The following is a 24,332-nucleotide window of genomic DNA, read 5'->3' as shown; positions in this document are numbered from 1 at the left end:
AGACACTCCCCCCGCGGGAGCAGGAACGGCGCGCAGCCAGTGAAGATCTGCAGCATGAAGACACTCCCCCCGCGGGAGCAGGAACGGCGCGCAGCCAGTGAACATCTGCAGCATGAAGACACTCCCCCCGCGGGAGCAGGAACGGCGCGCAGCCAGTGAACATCTGCAGCATGAAGACACTCCCCCCGCGGGAGCAGGAACGGCGCGCAGCCAGTGAACATCTGCAGCATGAAGACACTCCCCCCGCGGGAGCAGGAACGGCGCGCAGCCAGTGAACATCTGCAGCATGAAGACACTCCCCCCGCGGGAGCATTAACGGCGCGCAGCCAGTGAAGATCTGCAGCATGAAGACACTCCCCCCGCGGGAGCAGGAACGGCGCGCAGCCAGTGAAGATCTGCAGCATGAAGACACTCCCCCCGCGGGAGCAGGAACGGCGCGCAGCCAGTGAACATCTGCAGCATGAAGACACTCCCCCCGCGGGAGCAGGAACGGCGCGCAGCCAGTGAAGATCTGCAGCATGAAGACACTCCCCCCGCGGGAGCAGGAACGGCGCGCAGCCAGTGCAGATCTGCAGCATGAAGACACTCCCCCCGCGGGAGGCAGGAACGGCGCGCAGCCAGTGAAGATCTGCAGCATGAAGACACTCCCCCCGCGGGAGCAGGAACGGCGCGCAGCCAGTGAAGATCTGCAGCATGAAGACACTCCCCCCGCGGGAGCAGGAACGGCGCGCAGCCAGTGAACATCTGCAGCATGAAGACACTCCCCCCGCGGGAGCATTAACGGCGCGCAGCCAGTGAAGATCTGCAGCATGAAGACACTCCCCCCGCGGGAGCAGGAACGGCGCGCAGCCAGTGAAGATCTGCAGCATGAAGACACTCCCCCCGCGGGAGCAGGAACGGCGCGCAGCCAGTGAACATCTGCAGCATGAAGACACTCCCCCCGCGGGAGCAGGAACGGCGCGCAGCCAGTGCAGATCTGCAGCATGAAGACACTCCCCCCGCGGGAGCAGGAACGGCGCGCAGCCAGTGAAGATCTGCAGCATGAAGACACTCCCCCCGCGGGAGGCAGGAACGGCGCGCAGCCAGTGCAGATCTGCAGCATGAAGACACTCCCCCCGCGGGAGCAGGAACGGCGCGCAGCCAGTGAAGATCTGCAGCATGAAGACACTCCCCCCGCGGGAGCAGGAACGGCGCGCAGCCAGTGAAGATCTGCAGCATGAAGACACTCCCCCCGCGGGAGCAGGAACGGCGCGCAGCCAGTGCAGATCTGCAGCATGAAGACACTCCCCCCGCGGGAGGCAGGAACGGCGCGCAGCCAGTGAAGATCTGCAGCATGAAGACACTCCCCCCGCGGGAGGCAGGAACGGCGCGCAGCCCAAAATGAAACCGCAGCAGGCAATGGTGACGAAGCACACGATTTATTCAAACATCAGGGTAAAAGAGTCTGGCGGATCCTCCTACGCGTTTCAGCCCGTGGGGCCTTTTTCAAAGAGTGATCCACCAGTGCACAAGCCGCCCTAATATGAGATGTCTGATCTAAAACACCTGCGACCAAACAATGATCAGCAGGGGCCTCAGCAAATAAATCTAATAAAATAAAGTATATCACTTAATTAGGTTATATACTTTATTAGATTTATTTACATCTGTTTCATCCTCTGTCCTATATTTATTTCAGCAAATATTATATAGTTTTGCATTTGTTTTGATTTACTTATTTATTGAGTCTGGATATGCCACATTGTTTTTATTCTGTATATTAGTTGCAGAGTGCTAGTAGGTTTAGTATGCATATTTCTATTTGTACTCATTTAACCTGTGCCATATTTCTCCAATTTGTGTATGTGTTTTTAACCCTTTTACGTCTTGTTATTGTATTCCCTGTGTGACGGGTTTGCTGAGGCCCCTGCTGATCATTGTTTGGTCGCAGGTGTTTTAGATCAGACATCTCATATTAGGGCGGCTTGTGCACTGGCGGATCACTCTTTGAAAAAGGCCCCACGGGCTGAAACGCGTCAGAGGATCCGCCAGACTCTTTTACCCTGATGTTTGAATAAATCGTGTGCTTCGTCACCATTGCCTGCTGCGGTTTCATTTTGGGCTGCACGCCGTTCCTGCTCCCGCGGGGGGAGTGTCTTCATAGGGAAACCAATGGACAACCACAATAAAAAAGGGAAGCCAAAATAATTACCCACATTTTAAATGCCACTAGATGCACTATCGCCAAGAATTGGAAACAATCTGCCCCTCCGTCTCTACACCAAATAAACAATACAATTTGGCACATAGTGAATAGGGAAAAACGTTCTGCCTACTGTATCTAAAAGGCTCCACCTCGCAGTTCTCCGTGGCTTGGGCCAGTGGTTCCGACACGCGGGTATATCCCCATATTTAGATAAACTCTTTTTGAACGCTGTGATCTATGTTGTGTCAAAAATATTGTTCATTATACTGTATATGAGACTCTCACATCCAGCACCAGTTTAAGTTCTTTCAAATCTAAGGCTGTCTCACATTTTATGTATACATAAATTGTATATACCGCTCACCCAGATATTGTATATGATAATGTATAAAGTATAATATTACTTATGTACCAGCCGGTGCAAAGAGGATAGGGTTAACAGACACAAACATATAGAGGAGGCATAGAGTCCTCCCCAAAAGATCCTCAGTAGCTGCACACAGGGCTAAGGTAAATACGTGGGTTAAATGCCAAATATATACAAGTGGTTCAGTCAACCATACAGTACAGGTAAGTAACCGCTCCCATCACTGTGAGAGGACAATTACCACTAAAACGCCAGTTGGCAAAATAACAAATACTTTAATAATAATCAAGGACTAACAACATAAAGCGCTCGCTCTAAACTAAATAAAACCAATTAAAATGTGAACGTAACGGGCACAGTCACAGTGCTGGCAGTCAAGATAAGTTACCAATAAGGCTGGATGTGAGTAATACAGCACACAAATGGTTAATGCATAGATGGGTGCTGTGGATAAATCTCCACTCACATAGGTAACACTAGTGTGCATATGTTAGTATTGGGTATGTGCCTGTGTATAAAACACATATATTCCTGATGGTATACAGGCAGTCAGATGTCCCTCTGGTACAATCACAGAGTATACACAATATCTACGACATAAACCTGTTAGCACAATACCCTAAGAAGGTAAATGCTGCACACTAATAATAGCAAGAATCGTGTGGTAAGCAGTGCATGTGGCGGTAGGTATACAGTATACAATAAATATTGGCAGTATTAACCCGTATCCACATGAAAGTTGATGCAAATCAAAGCATATAGCTACTGTAGTAAAAATAACGATATATGCCCCACAGCTGCCAGGTAGCAAGGACTGATCTCACCCAGTTACTTCCTCCTCCACGACGTCAACGCGATGACGTCATGCCGACGTACGTTTCGCGCGTAGGGGGACCTGCGCTTTCTCAAGGCGCCCGTTACGTTCACATTTTAATTGGTTTTATTTAGTTTAGAGCGAGCGCTTTATGTTGTTAGTCCTTGATTATTAATAAAGTATTTGTTATTTTGCCAACTGGCGTTTCAGTGGTAATTGTCCTCTCACAGTGATGAGAGCGATTACTTACCTGTACTGTATGGCTGACTGAACCACTTGTATATATTTGACATTTAACCCACGTATTTACCTTAGCCCCCTGTGCATCTATTGAGGATCTTTTGGGGAGGACTCTATGCCTCCTCTATATGTTTGTGTCTCACATTTTTATCTGGTCTGTAACTGTTTCATACGCTCATAATATATATTATCTGTAACTGTGCACGCAATGTCTTGTATATAATGTATACCCTGTTCACTTATGTAACTGAATTTGTAACCATGTACTATTTGTTTTACTCTGTGCCCAGGACATGCTTGAAAACGAGAGGTAACTCTCAATGTTTTACTTCCTGGTAAAATATTTTATAAATAAATAAATATGTGCAGATGCGGGGTCCTTCCATCTTCCCCTAATTCCCCCCATTTGTGCTTTTACCAGATTGTGTATCGATGTCCCCCAAGGACCCTTTCACATGGTACACCGACCAATCGGATTGGGGCGGGGGAGGGGTGTTCCAGGCCTTATATAAAGGCTTTTCCTGTCTCATTTGACCCCAAGAAGACGTTGGGTCAACATATATTAGTATGGCTGGGGAACAGAGCACCCCAACGGTGCGACCCCACCACCAGCGCAGGCTCTCCTGCCACCACAGACTCACGTCCTCCTCCTCTTCCACCACCACCGGCTGACGTCGTCCTCCTCTTCTCCTGCCACCATGGACTCACGGCCTCCTCCTCTTCCACCACCACCGGCTGACATCGTCCTCCTCTTCTCCTGCCACCATGGACTCAGGTCCTCCTCCTCCACCACCGGCTGACGTCGTCCTCCTCTTCTCCTGCCACCACGGACTCACATCCTCCTCCTCTTCTTCACCACCACCGGCTGACGTCGTCCTCCTCTTCTCCTGCCACCACGGACTCACGTCCTCCTCCTCTTCCACCACCACCGGTTGACGTCGTCCTCCTCTTCTCCTGCCACCATGGACTCAGGTCCTCCTCCTCCACCACCGGCTGACGTCGTCCTCCTCTTCTCCTGCCACCACGGACTCACATCCTCCTCCTCTTCTTCACCACCACCGGCTGACGTCGTCCTCCTCTTCTCCTGCCACCACGGACTCACGTCCTCCTCCTCTTCCACCACCACCGGTTGACGTCATCCTCTTCCTCCTCTTCCACGACCACTGACTGACGTCCTCCTCCTCCTCTTCCACGACCTCTGACTGACGTCCTCCTCCTCTCCCTCCCCCACCAGCTGACGTCCTCCTCCTTTCCTGCTCTTCTCCTGCCGTTCCCTGCCCTGGAAGGGGGGTGTTTGTGGAGGAGGACCGAGGGAGCAGAGCAGGACGGAAATACCCAGTACTGGGTCCCAGCATCCTGACCAGGTACCTCACTAAAATGCACACACATGCACGCACACAGAATGTAGCTGCGCACACACTATGCACACACACACACACACACACACACTGAATGTAGCTGCGCACACACTATGCACACACACACACGCACACACTGAATGTAGCTGCGCACACACTATACACACACGCACACACTGAATGTAGCTGCGCACACACTATGCACACACACTAAATGTAGCTGCGCACACATGCCCACACAATTACACATTCTGAATATCGCTGCACGCATACACACGCCCACACACGCACACATGCACACGCCCACACACACTCACACACACACACAAATACACATACTGAATATCGCTACACACACACACACACACACACACACACACACACACACACACACACACACACACACACACACACACACACACACACACACACACACACAATTACACATTCTGAATATCGCTGCACACATGCACACGCCCACACACACACAAATACACATGCTGAATATCGCTGCACACACACACACACACACACACACACACACACACACACACACAATTACACATTCTGAATATCGCTGCACAAACACACACACACACAAACACAATTACACATTCTGAATATCGCTGCACACACACACACACAATTACACATTCTGAAAATCGCTGCACACACACACACACACACACACAATTACACATTCTGAATATCGCTGCACACACACACACATACACACACACACAATTACACATTCTGAATATCGCTGCACACACACACAATTACACATTCTGAATATCGCTGCACACACACACACATACACACACACACAATTACACATTCTGAATATCGCTGCACACACACACACACTCACACACACACAAATACACATGCTGAATATCGCTGCACACACACACACACACACACACACACACACACACACACAATTACACATTCTGAATATCGCTGCACAAACACACACACACACAAACACAATTACACATTCTGAATATCGCTGCACACACACACACACAATTACACATTCTGAAAATCGCTGCACACACACACACACACACACACAATTACACATTCTGAATATCGCTGCACACACACACACATACACACACACACAATTACACATTCTGAATATCGCTGCACACACACACAATTACACATTCTGAATATCGCTGCACACACACACACATACACACACACACAATTACACATTCTGAATATCGCTGCACACACACACAATTACACATTCTGAATTTCGCTGCACACACACACACAATTACATATTCTGAATATCGCTCCACACACACACACACACACACACACACACACACACACACACACACACACACACACACACACACACACAATTACACATTCTGAATTTCGCTGCACACACACACACAATTACACATTCTGAATATCGCTGCACACACACACACACACACACACACACACAATTAAACATTCTGAATATCGCTGCACACACACACACACACACACACAATTACACATTCACTCTCACACACAGATACACACGCATTCACTCTCACACACAGATACACAGACACACACGCATTCACTCTCACACACAGATACACACGCATTCACTCTCACACACAGATACACACACAGATACACACGCATTCACTCTCACACACAGATACACACGCATTCACTCTCACACACAGATACACACGCATTCACTCTCACACACAGATACACATACACAGACACACACGCATTCACTCTCACACACAGATACACACGCATTCACTCTCACACACAGATACACACGCATTCACTCTCACACACAGACACACAAACACACAGATACATACGCATTCACTCTCACACACAGATACACACACATTAACTCTCACACATAGACACACACGCATTCACTCTCACACACAGATACACACACAGACACACACCCATTCACTCTCACACACAGATACACACACACAGATACACACGCATTCACTCTCACACACAGATACACACGCATTCACTCTCACACACAGACACACACACACACAGATACACACACATTCAATCTCACACACAGATACACATGCATTCACTCTCACACACAGATACACACACAGATACACACGCATTCACTCTCACACACAGATACACACGCATTCACTCTCACACACAGATACACACACAGACACACACCCATTCACTCTCACACACAGATACACACACACAGATACACACGCATACACTCTCACACATAGATACACACACATTCACTCTCACACACAGACACACACACACATATACACACACATTCAATTTCACACACAGATACACACGCATTCACTCTCACACACAGATACACACACAGACACACACCCATTCACTCTCACACACAGATACACACACACAGATACACACGCATTCACTCTCACACATAGATACACACGCATTCACTCTCACACACAGACACACACACACAGATACACACACATTCAATCTCACACACAGATACACACGCATTCACTCTCACACACAGATACACTCACAGATACACACGCATTCACTCTCACACACAGATACACACGCATTCACTCTCACACACAGATACACACACATTCACTCTCACACACAGACACACACACACACAGATACATACGCATTCACTCTCACACACAGATACACACGCATTCACTCTCACACATAGACACACACGCATTCACTCTCATACAGAGATACACACACAGACACACACCCATTCACTCTCACACACAGATACACACGCATTCACTCAAACACACAGATACACACACAGATACACACACAGACACACACACACACAGATACACACACATTCAATCTCACACACAGATACACATGCATTCACTCTCACACACAGATACACACACAGATACACACGCATTCACTCTCACACACAGATACACACGCATTCACTCTCACACACAGATACACACACAGACACACACCCATTCACTCTCACACACAGATACACACACACAGATACACACGCATACACTCTCACACATAGATACACACACATTCACTCTCACACACAGACACACACACACATATACACACACATTCAATTTCACACACAGATACACACGCATTCACTCTCACACACAGATACACACACAGACACACACCCATTCACTCTCACACACAGATACACACACACAGATACACACGCATTCACTCTCACACATAGATACACACGCATTCACTCTCACACACAGACACACACACACAGATACACACACATTCAATCTCACACACAGATACACACGCATTCACTCTCACACACAGATACACTCACAGATACACACGCATTCACTCTCACACACAGATACACACGCATTCACTCTCACACACAGATACACACACATTCACTCTCACACACAGACACACACACACACAGATACATACGCATTCACTCTCACACACAGATACACACGCATTCACTCTCACACATAGACACACACGCATTCACTCTCATACAGAGATACACACACAGACACACACCCATTCACTCTCACACACAGATACACACGCATTCACTCAAACACACAGATACACACACAGATACACACGCATTCACTCTCACACACAGATACACACGCATTCACTCAAACACACAGATACACACACAGATACACACGCATTCACTCTCACACACAGATACACACGCATTCACTCTCACACACAGATACACACGCATTCACTCTCACACACAGATACACACACATTCACTCTCACACACAGACACACGCACACAATCACTCTCACATAGACACACAAACACACAGATACACACACAATCAATCTCACACACAGCTACACACGCATTCACTCTCTCACACACACACACACACACACATACAGACACACACACACACATTCACTTTGAATCACTCACATGCACACACTCACACGCAATGGTACACACACACCTTCACTCACTCTCACACACACATTCACTCACAATCACTTTCATGCTGAAACACACACACAGATGCACACACACAAAGTGTGAATATTTATATATTACATATTGTTATTATTACAATGAGTGTGTGAAAGTGAATGTGATAGTCACATGCACAGAGTGTGAGTGTGACATTGAGTGACGTTCTGTCTTCATATTATCTCTGCATCTCGCTGTATGTGTCCTGTGTCTGGAACTGCAGGCCCTGCAAGAGTTAAACACGACTCAGTTATTAACCCCTTCCCTGCCTGGGACCTGCAGCACATCGCTCAGTTATTAACCCCTTCCCTGCCTGGGACCTGCAGCACATCGCTCAGTAATTAACCCGTTCCCTTCCTTGGATCCACAGCACATTGCTCAGTTATTAACCCAGGTGAGGGTCCCCGTGATTGGATGAGAGACGGGTGAGGGTCCCTGTGATTGGATGAGAGACGGGTGAGGGTCCCTGTGATTGGATGAGAGACGGGTGAGGGTCCCTGTGATTGGATGAGAGACGGGTGAGTATCCCTGTGATTGGATGAGAGACGATTGAGGGCCCCTGTGATTGGATGAGAGATGGGTGAGGGTCCCTGTGATTGGATAAGAGACGGGTGAGTGTCCCTGTGATTGGATGAGAGATGGGTGAGGGTCCCTGTGATTGGATGAGAGACGGGTGAGGTTCCCTGTGATTGGATGAGAGACGGGTGAGGGTCCCTGTGATTGGATGAGAGACGGATGAGGGTCCCTGTGATTGGATGAGAGACGGGTGAGTGTCCCTGTGATTGGATGAGAGACGGGTGAGGTTCCCTGTGATTGGATGAGAGACGGGTGAGGGTCCCTGTGATTGGATGAGAGATGGGTGAGGGTCCCAGGGATTGGATGAGAGACGGGTGAGTGTCCCTGTGATTGGATGAGAGACGGGTGAGGGTCCCTGTGATTGGATGAGAGACGGGTGAGGGTCCCTGTGATTGGATGAGAGACGGGTGAGTTCCCTGTGATTGGATGAGAGACGGGTGAGGGTCCCTGTGATTGGATGAGAGATGGGTGAGGGTCCTTGTGATTGGATGAGAGACGGGTGAGGTTCCCTGTGATTGGATGAGAGACGGGTGAGGGTCCCTGTGATTGGATGAGAGACGGGTGAGGGTCCCTGTGATTGGATGAGAGACGGGTGAGGGTCCCTGTGATTGGATGAGAGACGGGTGAGGGTCCCTGTGATTGGATGAGAGATGGGTGAGGGTCCCTGTGATTGGATGAGAGACGGGTGAGGGTCCCTGTGATTGGATGAGAGACGGGTGAGGGTCCCTGTGATTGGATGAGAGACGGGTGAGGGTCCCTGTGATTGGATAAGAGACGGGTGAGGGTCCCTGTGATTGGATGAGAGACGGGTGAGGGTCCCTGTGATTGGATGAGAGACGGGTGAGGGTCCCTGTGATTGGATGAGAGACGGGTGAGGGTCCCTGTGATTGGATGAGAGACGGGTGAGGGTCCCTGTGATTGGATGAGAGATGGGTGAGGGTCCCTGTGATTGGATGAGAGACGGGTGAGTGTCCCTGTGATTGGATGAGAGACGGGTGAGGGTCCCTGTGATTGGATGAGAGACGGGTGAGGGTCCCTGTGATTGGATGAGAGACGAGTGAGGGTCCCTGTGATTGGATGAGAGATGGGTGAGGGTCCCTGTGATTGGATGAGAGACGGGTGAGGGTCCCTGTGATTGGATGAGAGATGGGTGAGGGTCCCTGTGATTGGATGAGAGACGGGTGGGTGAGGGTCCCTGTGATTGGATGAGAGACGGGTGAGTGTCCCTGTGATTGGATGAGAGACGGGTGAGGGTCCCTGTGATTGGATGAGAGACGAGTGAGGTCCCTGTGATTGGATGAGAGACGGGTGAGGGTCCCTGTGATTGGATGAGAGACGGATGAGGGTCCCTGTGATTGGATGAGAGACGGGTGAGTATCCCTGTGATTGGATGAGAGACGGGTGAGGGTCCCTGTGATTGGATGAGAGACGGGTGAGGGTCCCTGTGATTGGGTGAGAGATGGGTGAGGGTCCCTGTGATTGGGTGAGAGATGGGTGAGGGTCCTTGTGATTGGATGAGAGACGGATGAGGGTCCCTGTGATTGGATGAGAGACGGGTGAGGGTCCCTGTGATTGGATGAGAGACGGGTGAGGGTCCCTGTGATTGGATGAGAGACGGGTGAGGGTCCCTGTGATTGGATGAGAGACGGGTGAGGGTCCCTGTGATTGGATGAGAGATGGGTGAGGGTCCCTGTGATTGGATGAGGGATGGGTGAGGGTCCCTGTGATTGGGTGAGAGATGGGTGAGGGTCCCTGTGATTGGATGAGAGATTGCTGTGGGTCCCTGTGATTGGATGAGAGACGGGTGAGGGTCCATGTGATTGGATGAGAGACGGGTGAGGGTCCCTGTGATTGGATGAGAGACGGGTGAGGGTCCCTGTGATTGGATGAGAGACGGGTGAGGGTCCCTGTGATTGGATGAGAGACGTGTGAGTGTCCCTGTGATTGGATAAGAGACGGGTGAGGGTCCCTGTGATTGGATGAGAGACGGGTGAGGGTCCCTGTGATTGGATGAGAGACGGGTGAGGGTCCCTGTGATTGGATGAGAGACGGATGAGGGTCCCTGTGATTGGATAAGAGACGGGTGAGTATCCCTGTGATTGGATGAGAGACGGGTGAGGGTCCCTGTGATTGGATGAGAGACGGGTGAGTGTCCCTGTGATTGGATAAGAGACGGGTGAGGGTCCCTGTGATTGGATGAGAGACGGGTGAGGGTCTCTGTGATTGGATGAGAGACGGATGAGGGTCCCTGTGATTGGATAAGAGACGGGTGAGTATCCCTGTGATTGGATGAGAGACGGGTGAGTATCCCTGTGATTGGATAAGAGACGGGTGAGGGTCCCTGTGATTGGATGAGAGACGGGTGAGGGTCCCTGTGATTGGATGAGAGAGGGGTGAGGGTCCCTGTGATTGGATGAGAGACGATTGAGGGCCCCTGTGATTGGATGAGAGACAGGTGAGGGTCCCTGTGATTGGATGAGAGACGATTGAGGGTCCCTGTGATTGGATGAGAGACGGTGAGGGTCCCTGTGATTGGATGAGTGACGGGTGGATATCCCTGTGATTGGATAAGAGATGGGTGAGTATCCCTGTGATTGGATGAGAGACGATTGAGGGCCCCTGTGATTGGATGAGAGATGGGTGAGGGTCCCTGTGATTGGATGAGAGACGGGTGAGTGTCCCTGTGATTGGATGAGAGATGAGTGAGGGTCCCTGTGATTGGATAAGAGACGGGTGAGTGAGGTTCCCTGTGATTGGATGAGAGATGGATGAGGGTCCCTGTGATTGGATGAGAGACGGGTGAGGTTCCCTGTGATTGGATGAGAGACGGGTGAGGGTCCCTGTGATTGGATGAGAGACGGGTGAGGTTCCCTGTGATTGGATGAGAGACGGGTGTGGGTCCCTGTGATTGGATGAGAGACGGGTGAGTGTCCCTGTGATTGGATGAGAGACGGATGAGGGTCCCTGTGATTAGAGGAGAGAGGGGTGAGGGTCCCTGTGATTGGATGAGAGACGGGTGAGGGTCCCTGTGATTGGATAAGAGACGGGTGAGTGTCCCTGTGATTGGATAAGAGACGGGTGAGGGTCCCTGTGATTGGATGAGAGACGAGTGAGGTCCCTGTGATTGGATGAGAGATGGTTGAGGGTCCCTGTGATTGGATGAGAGACGGGTGGGTGAGGGTCCCTGTGATTGGATGAGAGAGGGGTGAGGGTCCCTGTGATTGGATGAGAGACGGATGAGGGTCCCTGTGATTGGATGAAAGACGGGCGAGGGTCCCTGTGATTGGATGAGAGAGGGGTGAGGGTCCCTGTGATTGGATGAGAGACAGGTGAGGGTCCCTGTGATTGGATGAGAGACGGGTGAGGGACCCTGTGATTGGATGAGAGACGGGTGAGGGTCCCTGTGATTGGATGAGAGATGGGTGAGGGTCCCTGTGATTGGATGAGAGACGGTGAGGGTCCCTGTGATTGGATGAGTGACGGGTGGATATCCCTGTGATTGGATAAGAGACGGGTGAGGTCCCTGTGATTGGATGAGAGATGGGTGAGGGTCCCTGTGATTGGATGAGAGACGGGTGAGGTCCCTGTGATTGGATGAGAGACGAGTGAGGGTCCCTGTGATTGGATGAGAGATGGGTGAGGGTCCCTGTGATTGGATGAGAGACAGGTGAGGGTCCCTGTGATTGGATGAGAGACGGGTGAGGTCCCTGTGATTGGATGAGAGATGGGTGAGGGTCCCTGTGATTGGATGAGAGACGGGTGAGGTCCCTGTGATTGGATGAGAGATGGGTGAGGGTCCCTGTGATTGGATGAGAGACGGGTGAGGTCCCTGTGATTGGATGAGAGACGAGTGAGGGTCCCTGTGATTGGATGAGAGATGGGTGAGGGTCCCTGTGATTGGATGAGAGACAGGTGAGGGTCCCTGTGATTGGATGAGAGACGGGTGAGGTCCCTGTGATTGGATGAGAGACGAGTGAGGGTCCCTGTGATTGGATGAGAGATGGGTGAGGGTCCCTGTGATTGGATGAGAGACGGGTGAGTGTCCCTGTGATTGGATGAGAGACGGGTGAGGTCCCTGTGATTGGATGAGAGATGGGTGAGGGTCCCTGTGATTGGATGAGAGACGGGTGAGGTCCCTGTGATTGGATGAGAGACGAGTGAGGGTCCCTGTGATTGGATGAGAGATGGGTGAGGGTCCCTGTGATTGGATGAGAGACAGGTGAGTGTCCCTGTGATTGGATGAGAGACGGGTGAGGGTCCCTGTGATTGGATGAGAGACGGGTGAGGGTCCCTGTGATTGGATGAGAGACGGGTGAGGGTCCCTGTGATTGGATGAGAGACGGGTGAGGGTCCCTGTGATTGGATGAGAGACGGGTGAGGGTCCCTGTGATTGGATGAGAGACGGGTGAGGGTCCCTGTGATTGGATGAGAGACGGGTGAGGGTCCCTGTGATTGGATGAGAGACGGGTGAGGGTCCCTGTGATTGGATGAGAGACGGATGAGGGTCCCTGTGATTGGATAAGAGACGGGTGAGGGTCCCTGTGATTGGATGAGAGACGGGTGAGGGTCCCTGTGATTGGATGAGAGAGGGGTGAGGGTCCCTGTGATTGGATGAGAGACGATTGAGGGCCCCTGTGATTGGATGAGAGACAGGTGAGGGTCCCTTTGATTGGATGAGAGACGATTGAGGGCCCCTGTGATTGGATGAGAGATGGGTGAGGGTCCCTGTGATTGGATGAGAGACGGGTGAGGGTCCCTGTGATTGGATGAGAGACGGGTGAGGTTCCCTGTGATTGGATGAGAGACGGGTGAGGGTCCCTGTGATTGGATGAGAGACGGGTGAGTATCCCTGTGATTGGATGAGAGACGATTGAGGGCCCCTGTGATTGGATGAGAGATGGGTGAGGGTCCCTGTGATTGGATGAGAGACGGGTGAGGGTCCCTGTGATTGGATGAGAGACGGGTGAGTGTCCCTGTGATTGGATGAGAGACGGGTGAGGGTCCCTGTGATTGGATGAGAGACGGGTGAGGTTCCCTGTGATTGGATGAGAGACGGGTGAGGGTCCCTGTGATTGGATGAGAGACGGGTGAGTGTCCCTGTGATTGGATGAGAGACGGATGAGGGTCCCTGTGATTGGATGAGAGACGGGTGAGTATCCCTGTGATTGGATGAGAGACGATTGAGGGCCCCTGTGATTGGATGAGAGATGGGTGAGGGTCCCTGTGATTGGATAAGAGACGGGTGAGTGTCCCTGTGATTGGATGAGAGATGGGTGAGGGTCCCTGTGATTGGATGAGAGACGGGTGAGGGTCCCTGTGATTGGATAAGAGACGGGTGAGGGTCCCTGTGATTGGATGAGAGACGGGTGAGGGTCCCTGTGATTGGATGAGAGATGGGTGAGGTTCCCTGTGATTGGATGAGAGACGGGTGAGGGTCCCAGGGATTGGATGAGAGACGGGTGAGGGTCCCTGTGATTGGATAAGAGACGGGTGAGTGAGGTTCCCTGTGATTGGATGAGAGACGGATGAGGGTCCCTGTGATTGGATGAGAGACGGGTGAGTGTCCCTGTGATTGGATGAGAGATGGGTGAGGGTCCCTGTGATTGGATGAGAGACGGGTGAGGTTCCCTGTGATTGGATGAGAGACGGGTGAGGGTCCCTGTGATTGGATGAGAGACGGATGAGGGTCCCTGTGATTGGATGAGAGATGGGTGAGGTTCCCTGTGATTGGATGAGAGACGGGTGAGTGTCCCTGTGATTGGATGAGAGATGGGTGAGGGTCCCTGTGATTGGATGAGAGACGGGTGAGGGTCCCTGTGATTGGATAAGAGACGGGTGAGGGTCCCTGTGATTGGATGAGAGACGGGTGAGGGTCCCTGTGATTGGATGAGAGATGGGTGAGGTTCCCTGTGATTGGATGAGAGACGGGTGAGGGTCCCTGTGATTAGATGAGAGAGGGGTGAGGGTCCCTGTGATTGGATGAGAGACGGGTGAGGGTCCCAGGGATTGGATGAGAGACGGGTGAGGGTCCCTGTGATTGGATGAGAGACGGGTGAGGGTCCCTGTGATTGGATAAGAGACGGGTGAGTGTCCCTGTGATTGGATAAGAGACGGGTGAGTTCCCTGTGATTGGATGAGAGATGGGTGAGGGTCCCTGTGATTGGATGAGAGACGGGTGAGTGTCCCTGTGATTGGATGAGAGACGGGTGAGTGTCCCTGTGATTGGATGAGAGACGGGTGAGGGTCCCTGTGATTGGATGAGAGACGGGTGAGGGTCCCTGTGATTGGATGAGAGATGGGTGAGGGTCCCTGTGATTGGGTGAGAGATGGGTGTGGGTCCCTGTGATTGGATGAGGGATGAGTGAGGGTCCCTGTGATTGGATGAGAGATTGCTGTGGGTCCCTGTGATTGGATGAGAGACGGGTGAGGGTCCCTGTGATTGGATGAGAGACGGGTGAGGGTCCCTGTGATTGGATGAGAGACGTGTGAGTGTCCCTGTGATTGGATAAGAGACGGGTGAGTATCCCTGTGATTGGATAAGAGACGGGTGAGGGTCCCTGTGATTGGATGAGAGACGGGTGAGGGCCCCTGTGATTGGATGAGAGATGGGTGTGGGTCCCTGTGATTGGATGAGAGACGGGTGAGGGCCCCTGTGATTGGATGAGAGATGGGTGAGGGTCCCTGTGATTGGATAAGAGACGGGTGAGGGTCCCTGTGATTGGATGAGAGATGGGTGTGGGTCCCTGTGATTGGATGAGAGACGGGTGAGGGTCCCTGTGATTGGATGAGAGACGGGTGAGGGTCCCTGTGATTGGATAAGAGACGGGTGAGTATCCCTGTGATTGGATAAGAGACGGGTGAGGGTCCCTGTGATTGGATGAGAGACGGGTTAGTGTCCCTGTGATTGGATGAGAGACGGGTGAGGTCCCTGTGATTGGATGAGAGACGGGTGAGGGTCCCTGTGATTGGATGAGAGACGGGTGAGGGTCCCTGTGATTGGATAAGAGACGGGTGAGGGTCCCTGTGATTGGATGAGAGACGGGTGAGGGTCCCTGTGATTGGATGAGAGACGGGTGAGGGTCCCTGTGATTGGATGAGAGATGGGTGAGGGTCCCTGTGATTGGATGAGAGACGGGTGGGTGAGGGTCCCTGTGATTGGATGAGAGAGGGGTGAGGGTCCCTGTGATTGGATGAGAGATGGGTGAGGGCCCCTGTGATTGGATGAGAGACGGGTGAGGGTCCCTGTGTTTGGATGAGAGACGATTGAGGGCCCCTGTGATTGGATGAGAGATGGGTGAGGGTCCCTGTGATTGGATGAGAGACAGGTGAGGGTCCCTGTGATTGGATGAGAGACGATTGAGGGCCCCTGTGATTGGATGAGAGACGATTGAGGGCCCCTGTGATTGGATGAGAGATGGGTGAGGGTCCCTGTGATTGGATGAGAGACGGGTGAGGTCCCTGTGATTGGATGAGAGACGGGTGAGGGTCCCTGTGATTGGATGAGAGATGGGTGAGGGTCCCTGTGATTGGATGAGAGACGGGTGGGTGAGGGTCCCTGTGATTGGATGAGAGAGGGGTGAGGGTCCCTGTGATTGGATGAGAGACGGGTGAGGTTCCCTGTGATTGGATGAGAGATGGGTGAGGGTCCCTGTGATTGGATGAGAGACGGGTGAGGGTCCCTGTGATTGGATGAGAGACGGGTGAGGGTCCCTGTGATTGGATGAGAGACGGGTGAGGTTCCCTGTGATTGGATGAGAGACGGGTGAGGGTCCCTGTGATTGGATGAGAGACGGGTGAGTGTCCCTGTGATTGGATGAGAGACGGGTGAGGGTCCCTGTGATTGGATGAGAGACGGGTGAGGGTCCCTGTGATTGGATGAGAGACGGGTGAGGTTTCCTGTGATTGGATGAGAGACGGGTGGGTGAGGGTCCCTGTGATTGGATGAGAGAGGGGTGAGGGTCCCTGTGATTGGATGAGAGACGGGTGAGTGTCCCTGTGATTGGATAAGAGACGGGTGAGTATCCCTGTGATTGGATGAGAGACGATTGAGGGCCCCTGTGATTGGATGAGAGATGGGTGAGGGTCCCTGTGATTGGATGAGAGACGGGTGAGGTTCCCTGTGATTGGATGAGAGACGGGTGAGGGTCCCTGTGATTGGATGAGAGACGGGTGAGGTTCCCTGTGATTGGATGAGAGACGGGTGAGGGTCCCTGTGATTGGATGAGAGACGGGTGAGTGTCCCTGTGATTGGATGAGAGACGGATGAGGGTCCCTGTGATTAGAGGAGAGAGGGGTGAGGGTCCCTGTGATTGGATGAGAGACGGGTGAGGGTCCCTGTGATTGGATGAGAGATGGGTGAGGGTCCCTGTGATTGGATAAGAGACGGGTGAGTGTCCCTGTGATTGGATAAGAGACGGGTGAGTTCCCTGTGATTGGATGAGAGACGGGTGAGTGTCCCTGTGATTGGATGAGAGACGGGTGAGGGTCCCTGTGATTGGATGAGAGACGGGTGAGGGTCCCTGTGATTGGATGAGAGACGAGTGAGGTCCCTGTGATTGGATGAGAGACGGGTGAGGGTCCCTGTGATTGGATGAGAGATGGGTGGGTGAGGGTCCCTGTGATTGGATGAGAGAGGGGTGAGGGTCCCTGTGATTGGATGAGAGACGGGTGGGTGAGGGTCCCTGTGATTGGATGAGAGAGGGGTGAGGGTCCCTGTGATTGGATGAGAGACGGGTGAGTGTCCCTGTGTTTGGATGAGAGACGGGTGAGTGTCCCTGTGATTGGATGAGAGACGAGTGAGGGTCCCTGTGATTGGATGAGAGACGGGTGAGGGTCCCTGTGATTGGATGAAAGACGGGCGAGGGTCCCTGTGATTGGAGGAGAGAGGGGTGAGGGTCCCTGTGATTGGATGAGAGACAGGTGAGGGTCCCTGTGATTGGATGAGAGACGGGTGAGGGTCCCTGTGATTGGATGAGAGACGGGTGAGGGTCAATGTGATTGGATGAGAGATGGGTGAGGGTCCCTGTGATTGGATGAGAGACGGTGAGGGTCCCTGTGATTGGATGAGTGACGGGTGGATATCCCTGTGATTGGATAAGAGATGGGTGAGTATCCCTGTGATTGGATGAGAGACGAGTGAGGGTCCCTGTGATTGGATGAGAGATGGGTGAGGGTCCCTGTGATTGGGTGAGAGATGGGTGTGGGTCCCTGTGATTGGATGAGGGATGGGTGAGGGTCCCTGTGATTGGATGAGAGATTGCTGTGGGTCCCTGTGATTGGATGAGAGACGTGTGAGTGTCCCTGTGATTGGATGAGAGACGGGTGAGGGTCCCTGTGATTGGATGAGAGATGAGTGAGGGTCCCTGTGATTGGATGAGAGATGGGTGAGGGTCCCTGTGATTGGATGAGAGACGAGTGAGGGTCCCTGTGATTGGATGAGAGATGGGTGAGGGTCCCTGTGATTGGGTGAGAGATGGGTGTGGGTCCCTGTGATTGGATGAGTGATGGGTGAGGGTCCCTGTGATTGGATGAGAGACGGTGTGGGTCCATGTGATTGGATGAGAGACGAGTGAGGGTCCCTGTGATTGGATGAGAGACGGGTGGGTGAGGGTTCCTGTGATTGGATGAGAGATGGGTGAGGGTCCTTGTGATTGGATGAGAGATGGCTGAGGGTCCCTGTGATTGGATAAGAGACGGATGTGTGAGGGTCCTTGTGATTGGAGAGAAAGGTGAGGGTCCCTGTGATTGGATGAGAGACGGGTGAGGGTCCCTTTGATTGGATGAGAGACGGGTGAGGGTCCCTGTGATTGGATGAGAGACGGTTGAGGGTCCCTGTGATTGGATGAGACACGGGTGAGGGTCCCTGTGATTGGATGAGAGACGGATGAGGGACCCTGTGATTGGAGGAGAGAGGGGTGAGGGACCCTGTGATTGGAGGAGAGAGGGGTGAGTGGATTCTCAGATTGGGAGAATATCAGGAAAGAGGGAACTCACCATATAGGATGAATCCTCATGAGCCGCCTGACCCTGAGAGATGGGGGAGAGAGTGTGTGAGGAGGTACGGGGGAGGAGAGAGGGAGGGAGTGAGAGAGATGGGTAGAGAGATAGAGGGGGGTAAAGAGAGGGTGGAAAGAGGGGGGAGAGGGGGAGAGAGAAGTGGGAGAGAGATAAGGGGGGGAGAGATAAGGGGGAGAGAATGGGGGGAGTGAGAGAGAGGGGGGAAGGGAGGGGGGAAAGAGAGAGGGGGGAGAGAGATAAGGGGGAGAGAGAGGGGGGAAGGGAGGGGGGGAAAGAGAGAGGGGGAGAGATAGGGGGGAAGGGAAGGGGGAGAGAGGGGGGAAGGGAGGAGGGAGAGAGAGGGGGGAAGGGAGGGGGGAGAGACAGGGGGGAAGGGAGGGGGGAGAGAGAGGGGGGAAAAAAGAGGGGAGAGAGAGGGGGAAGGGAGGGGGGGAAAGAGAGAGGGGGAGAGAGAAGTTGTGATTAGAGGAGTTGGAGGAGTATGTCTATACAGCACACAGAGTATAATTAATGTCACTATGGGCCTCATGCAGTAAGCGCCGATAGAAATTATTGGCAGGGTTTTGAACTCACCATGGTTTTGCCGAGTTGCTCTCACGGTATGCAGAAAGATCCGAATACCTGTGAGAGCAACATTAGCAAACATGGCGAGTTGCCGGCGCTGAAATGACCTGCCCTCCGAGAAGGGATCACCAGGCGAGATCTATCTGCTGCAGAGAGATCCACCTCTCTGCGATAATCTCACCGGAAAAAAAATATTTTTAATTTAAATTTTATTACTAGTGTAGCCCTGTGTAATTTTGAGGTTACATGCCCCTCTCCTTCTGTGCAGTAATCCCTGTTAAGAGGGCAGGTTTGCCAGAAGTTATCCTGAGGATTGGCCTCACCCCCCTGTGAGGTGTAATATGTAGCAAAGGAAGTGACAGCATGCTCTGTGTCCACTAACAGTGACACAGGGGCGGGCCTTCTGGAAGCTATATATTACGCATCACTTCCTAAAGTTAGTGTGTCTGCTGTGTGTCTGCTGTGTTTCTGCTGTGTGTCTGTGACACTGTGACCCCACACCGTGCCAGGGCCCTGGCACAGACTGTGGCCTCCCTTAGGGGAGAGGCGTCAGAATGTGACGCTCTGACCCCACACCGTGCCAGGGTTCTGGCACAGACTGTGGCCCTCCCTTAGGGGAGAGGCGGCAGAATGTGACGCTCTGACCCCACACCGTGCCAGGGCTCTGGCACAGACTGTGGCCCTCCCTTAGGGGAGAGGCGGCAGAGTGTGACGCTCTGACCCCACACCGTGCCAGGGTTCTGGCACAGACTGTGGCCCTCCCTTAGGGGAGAGGCGGCAGAGTGTGACACTGACCCCACACCATGCCAGGGCTCTGGCACAGACTGTGGCCCTCCCTTAGGGGAGAGGCGGCAGAGTGTGACGCTCTGACCCCACACCGTGCCAGGGTTCTGGCACAGACTGTGGCCCTCCCTTAGGGGAGAGGCGGCAGAGTGTGACGCTCTGACCCCCACACCGTGCCAGGGCTCTGGCACAGACTGTGGCCCTCCCTTAGGGGAGAGGCGGCAGAGTGTGACGCTCTGACCCCACACCGTGCCTGGGCTCTGGCACAGACTGTGGCCCTCCCTTATGGGAGAGGCGGCAGAGTGTTACACTGACCCCACACCGTGCCTGGGCTCTGGCACAGACTGTGGCCCTCCCATATGGGAGAGGCGGCAGAGTGTTACACTGACCCCACACCGTGCCAGGGCTCTGGCACAGACTGTGGCCCTCCCTTAGGGGAGAGGCGGCAGAGTGTGACACTGACCCCACACCGTGCCAGAGTTCTGGCACAGACTGTGGCCCTCCCTTAGGGGAGAGGCGGCAAAGTGTGACACTGACCCCACACCGTGCCAGGGCTCTGGCACAGACTGTGGCCCTCCCTTAGGGGAGAGGCGGCAGAGTGTGACGCTCTGACCCCACACCGTGCCAGGGCTCTGGCACAGACTGTGGCCCTCCCTTAGGGGAGAGGCGGCAGAGTGTGACGCTCTGACCCCACACCGTGCCAGGGCTCTGGCACAGACTGTGGCCCTCCCTTAGGGGAGAGGCGGCAGAGTGTGACGCTCTGACCCCACACCGTGCCAGGGCTCTGGCACAGACTGTGGCCCTCCCTTAGGGGAGAGGCGGCAGAGTGTGACACTGACCCCACACCGTGCCAGGGCTCTGGCACAGACTGTGGCCCTCCCTTAGGGGAGAGGCGGCAGAGTGTGACACTGACCCCACACCGTGCCAGGGCTCTGGCACAGACTGTGGCCCTCCATTAGGGGAGAGGCGGCAGAGTGTGACTCTGACCCCACACCGTGCCAGGGCTCTGGCACAGATTGTGGCCGTCCCTTAGGGGAGAGGTGGCAGAGTGTGACGCTCTGACCCCACACCGTGCTAGGCCTCTGGCACAGACTGTGGCCCTCCCTTAGGGGAGAGGTGGCAGAGTGTGACTCTGACCCCACACCGTGCCAGGGCTCTGGCACAGACTGTGGCCCTCCCTTAGGGGAGAGGTGGCAGAGTGTGACGCTCTGACCCCACACCATGCTAGGCCTCTGGCACAGACTGTGGCCCTCCCTTAGGGGAGAGACGGCAGAGTGTGACACTGACCCCACACCGTGCCAGGGCTCTGGCACAGACTGTGGCCCTCCCTTAGGGGAGAGGTGGCAGAGTGTGACGCTCTGACCCCACACCGTGCCAGGGCTCTGGCACAGACTGTGGCCCTCCCTTAGGGGAGAGGTGGCAGAGTGGGCCGCTCTGACCCCACACCGTGCCAGGGCTCTGGCACAGACTGTGGCCCTCCCTTAGCGGAGAGGCGGCAGAGTGTGACACTGACCCTACACCGTGCCAGGGCTCTGGCACAGACTGTGGCCCTCCCTTAGGGGAGAGGCGGCAGAGTGTGACGCTCTGACCCCACACCGTGCCAGGGCTCTGGCACAGACTGTGGCCCTCCCTTAGGGGAGAGGCGGCAGAGTGTGACGCTCTGACCCCACCGTGCCAGGGCTCTGGCACAGACTGTGGCCCTCCCTTAGGGGAGAGGCGGCAGAGTGTGACGCTCTTACCCCACACCGTGCCAGGGCTCTGGCACAGACTGTGGCCCTCCCTTAGGGGAGAGGCGGCAGAGTGTGACACTGACCACACACCGTGCCAGGGCTTTGGCACAGACTGTGGCCCTCCCTTAGGGGAGAGGCGGCAGAGTGTGAATCTCTGACCCCACACCGTGCCAGGGCTCTGGCACAGACTGTGGCCCTCCCTTAGGGGAGAGGCGGCAGAGTGTGACGCTCTGACCCCACACCGTGCCAGGGCTCTGGCACAGACTGTGGCCCTCCCTTAGGGGAGAGGCGGCAGAGAGTGACGCTCTGACCCCACACCGTGCCAGGGCTCTGGCACACACTGTGGCCCTCCCTTAGGGGAGAGGCGGCAGAGAGTGACGATCTGACCCCACACCGTGCCAGGGCTCTGGCACAGACTGTGGCCCTCCCTTAGGGGAGAGGCGGCAGAGTGTGACGCTCTGACCCCACACCGTGCCAGGGCTCTGGCACAGACTGTGGCCCTCCCTTAGGGGAGAGGTGGCAGAGTGACGCTCTTACCCCACACCGTGCCAGGGCTCTGGCACAGACTGTGGCCCTACCTTAGGGGAGAGGTGGCAGAGTGTGACACTGACCCCACACCGTGCCAGGGCTCTGGCACAGACTGTGGCTCTCCCTTAGGGGAGAGGCGGCAGAGTGTGACACTGACCCCACACCATGCCAGGGCTCTGGCACAGACTGTGGCCCTCCCTTAGGGGAGAGGCGGCAGAGTGTGACGCTCTGACCCCACACTGTGCCAGGGCTCTGGCACAGACTGTGGCCCTCCCTTAGGGGAGAGGTGGCAGAGTGTGACACTGACCCCACACTGTGCCAGGGCTCTGACACAGACTGTGGCCCTCCCTTAGGGGAGAGGTGGCAGAGTGTGACACTGACCCCACACCGTGTCAGGGCCCTGGCACAGACTGTGGCCCTCCCTTAGGGGAGAGGTGGCAGAGTGTGAACCTGACCCCACACCGTGCCAGGGCTCTGGCACAGACTGTGGCCCTCCCTTAGGGGAGAGGCGGCAGAGTGTGACGCTCTGACCCCACACCGTGTCAGGGCTCTGGCACAGACTGTGGCCCTCCCTTAGGGGAGAGACGGCAGAGTGTGACATTGACCCCACACCGTGCCAGGGCTCTGGCACAGACTGTGGCCCTCCCTTAGGGGAGAGGTGGCAGAGTGTGACACTGACCCCACACCGTGCCAGGGCTCTGGCACAGACTGTGGCCCTCCCTTAGGGGAGAGGTGGCAGAGTGTGACGCTCTGACCCCACACCGTGCCAGGGCTCTGGCACAGACTGTGGCCCTCCCTTAGGGGAGAGGTGGCAGAGTGTGACGCTCTGACCCCACACCGTGCCAGGGCTCTGGCACAGACTGTGGCCCTCCCTTAGGGGAGAGGTGGCAGAGTGTGACGCTCTGACCCCACACCGTGCCAGGGCTCTGGCACAGACTGTGGCCTCCCTTAGGGGAGAGGCGGCAGAGTGTGACACTCTGACCCCCACACCGTGCCAGGGCTCTGTCACAGACTGTGGCCCTCCCTTAGGGGAGAGGCGGCAGAGTGTGACTCTGACCCCACACCTTGTCAGGGCCCTGGCACAGACTGTGGCCCTCCCTTAGGGGAGAGGCGGCAGAGTGTGACACTCTGACCCCCACACCGTGCCAGGGCTCTGGCACAGACTGTGGCCCTCCCTTAGGGGAGAGG

At 54.2% G+C, this 24,332-nt stretch overlaps 1 protein-coding gene across 4 annotated transcripts in view; it reads right to left on the bottom strand.

Moving 5' to 3' along the window:
• LOC142483677 (pregnancy-specific glycoprotein 22-like) overlaps positions 1–24,332 on the bottom strand; it is a 223,071-nt gene that overhangs the window by 134,601 nt on the left and 64,138 nt on the right. The window contains exons 6-7 of one of the 4 annotated variants that reach the window (XM_075583690.1): positions 19,516–19,548; positions 9,006–9,172 (exon numbers count right to left, since the gene is read on the bottom strand). The exons of 2 other annotated variants lie outside the window; for them this stretch is intronic. In XM_075583690.1, coding sequence (XP_075439805.1) covers positions 9,125–9,172; positions 19,516–19,548 — 81 coding nt within the window. In that variant the 3' untranslated portion in view covers positions 9,006–9,124. Of the gene's footprint in view, positions 1–9,005; positions 9,173–19,515; positions 19,549–24,332 lie in introns of those variants that run through there. One more of the 4 variants, XM_075583693.1, reaches the window with a different exon arrangement.

Source organism: Ascaphus truei, unplaced genomic scaffold (genome assembly GCF_040206685.1).
Source record: "Ascaphus truei isolate aAscTru1 unplaced genomic scaffold, aAscTru1.hap1 HAP1_SCAFFOLD_354, whole genome shotgun sequence".
Classification (NCBI taxonomy): domain Eukaryota; kingdom Metazoa; phylum Chordata; class Amphibia; order Anura; family Ascaphidae; genus Ascaphus; species Ascaphus truei.
The sequence above is the reverse complement of the archived record's forward strand: the minus strand, read 5'-3'. Positions and strand labels throughout refer to the sequence as shown.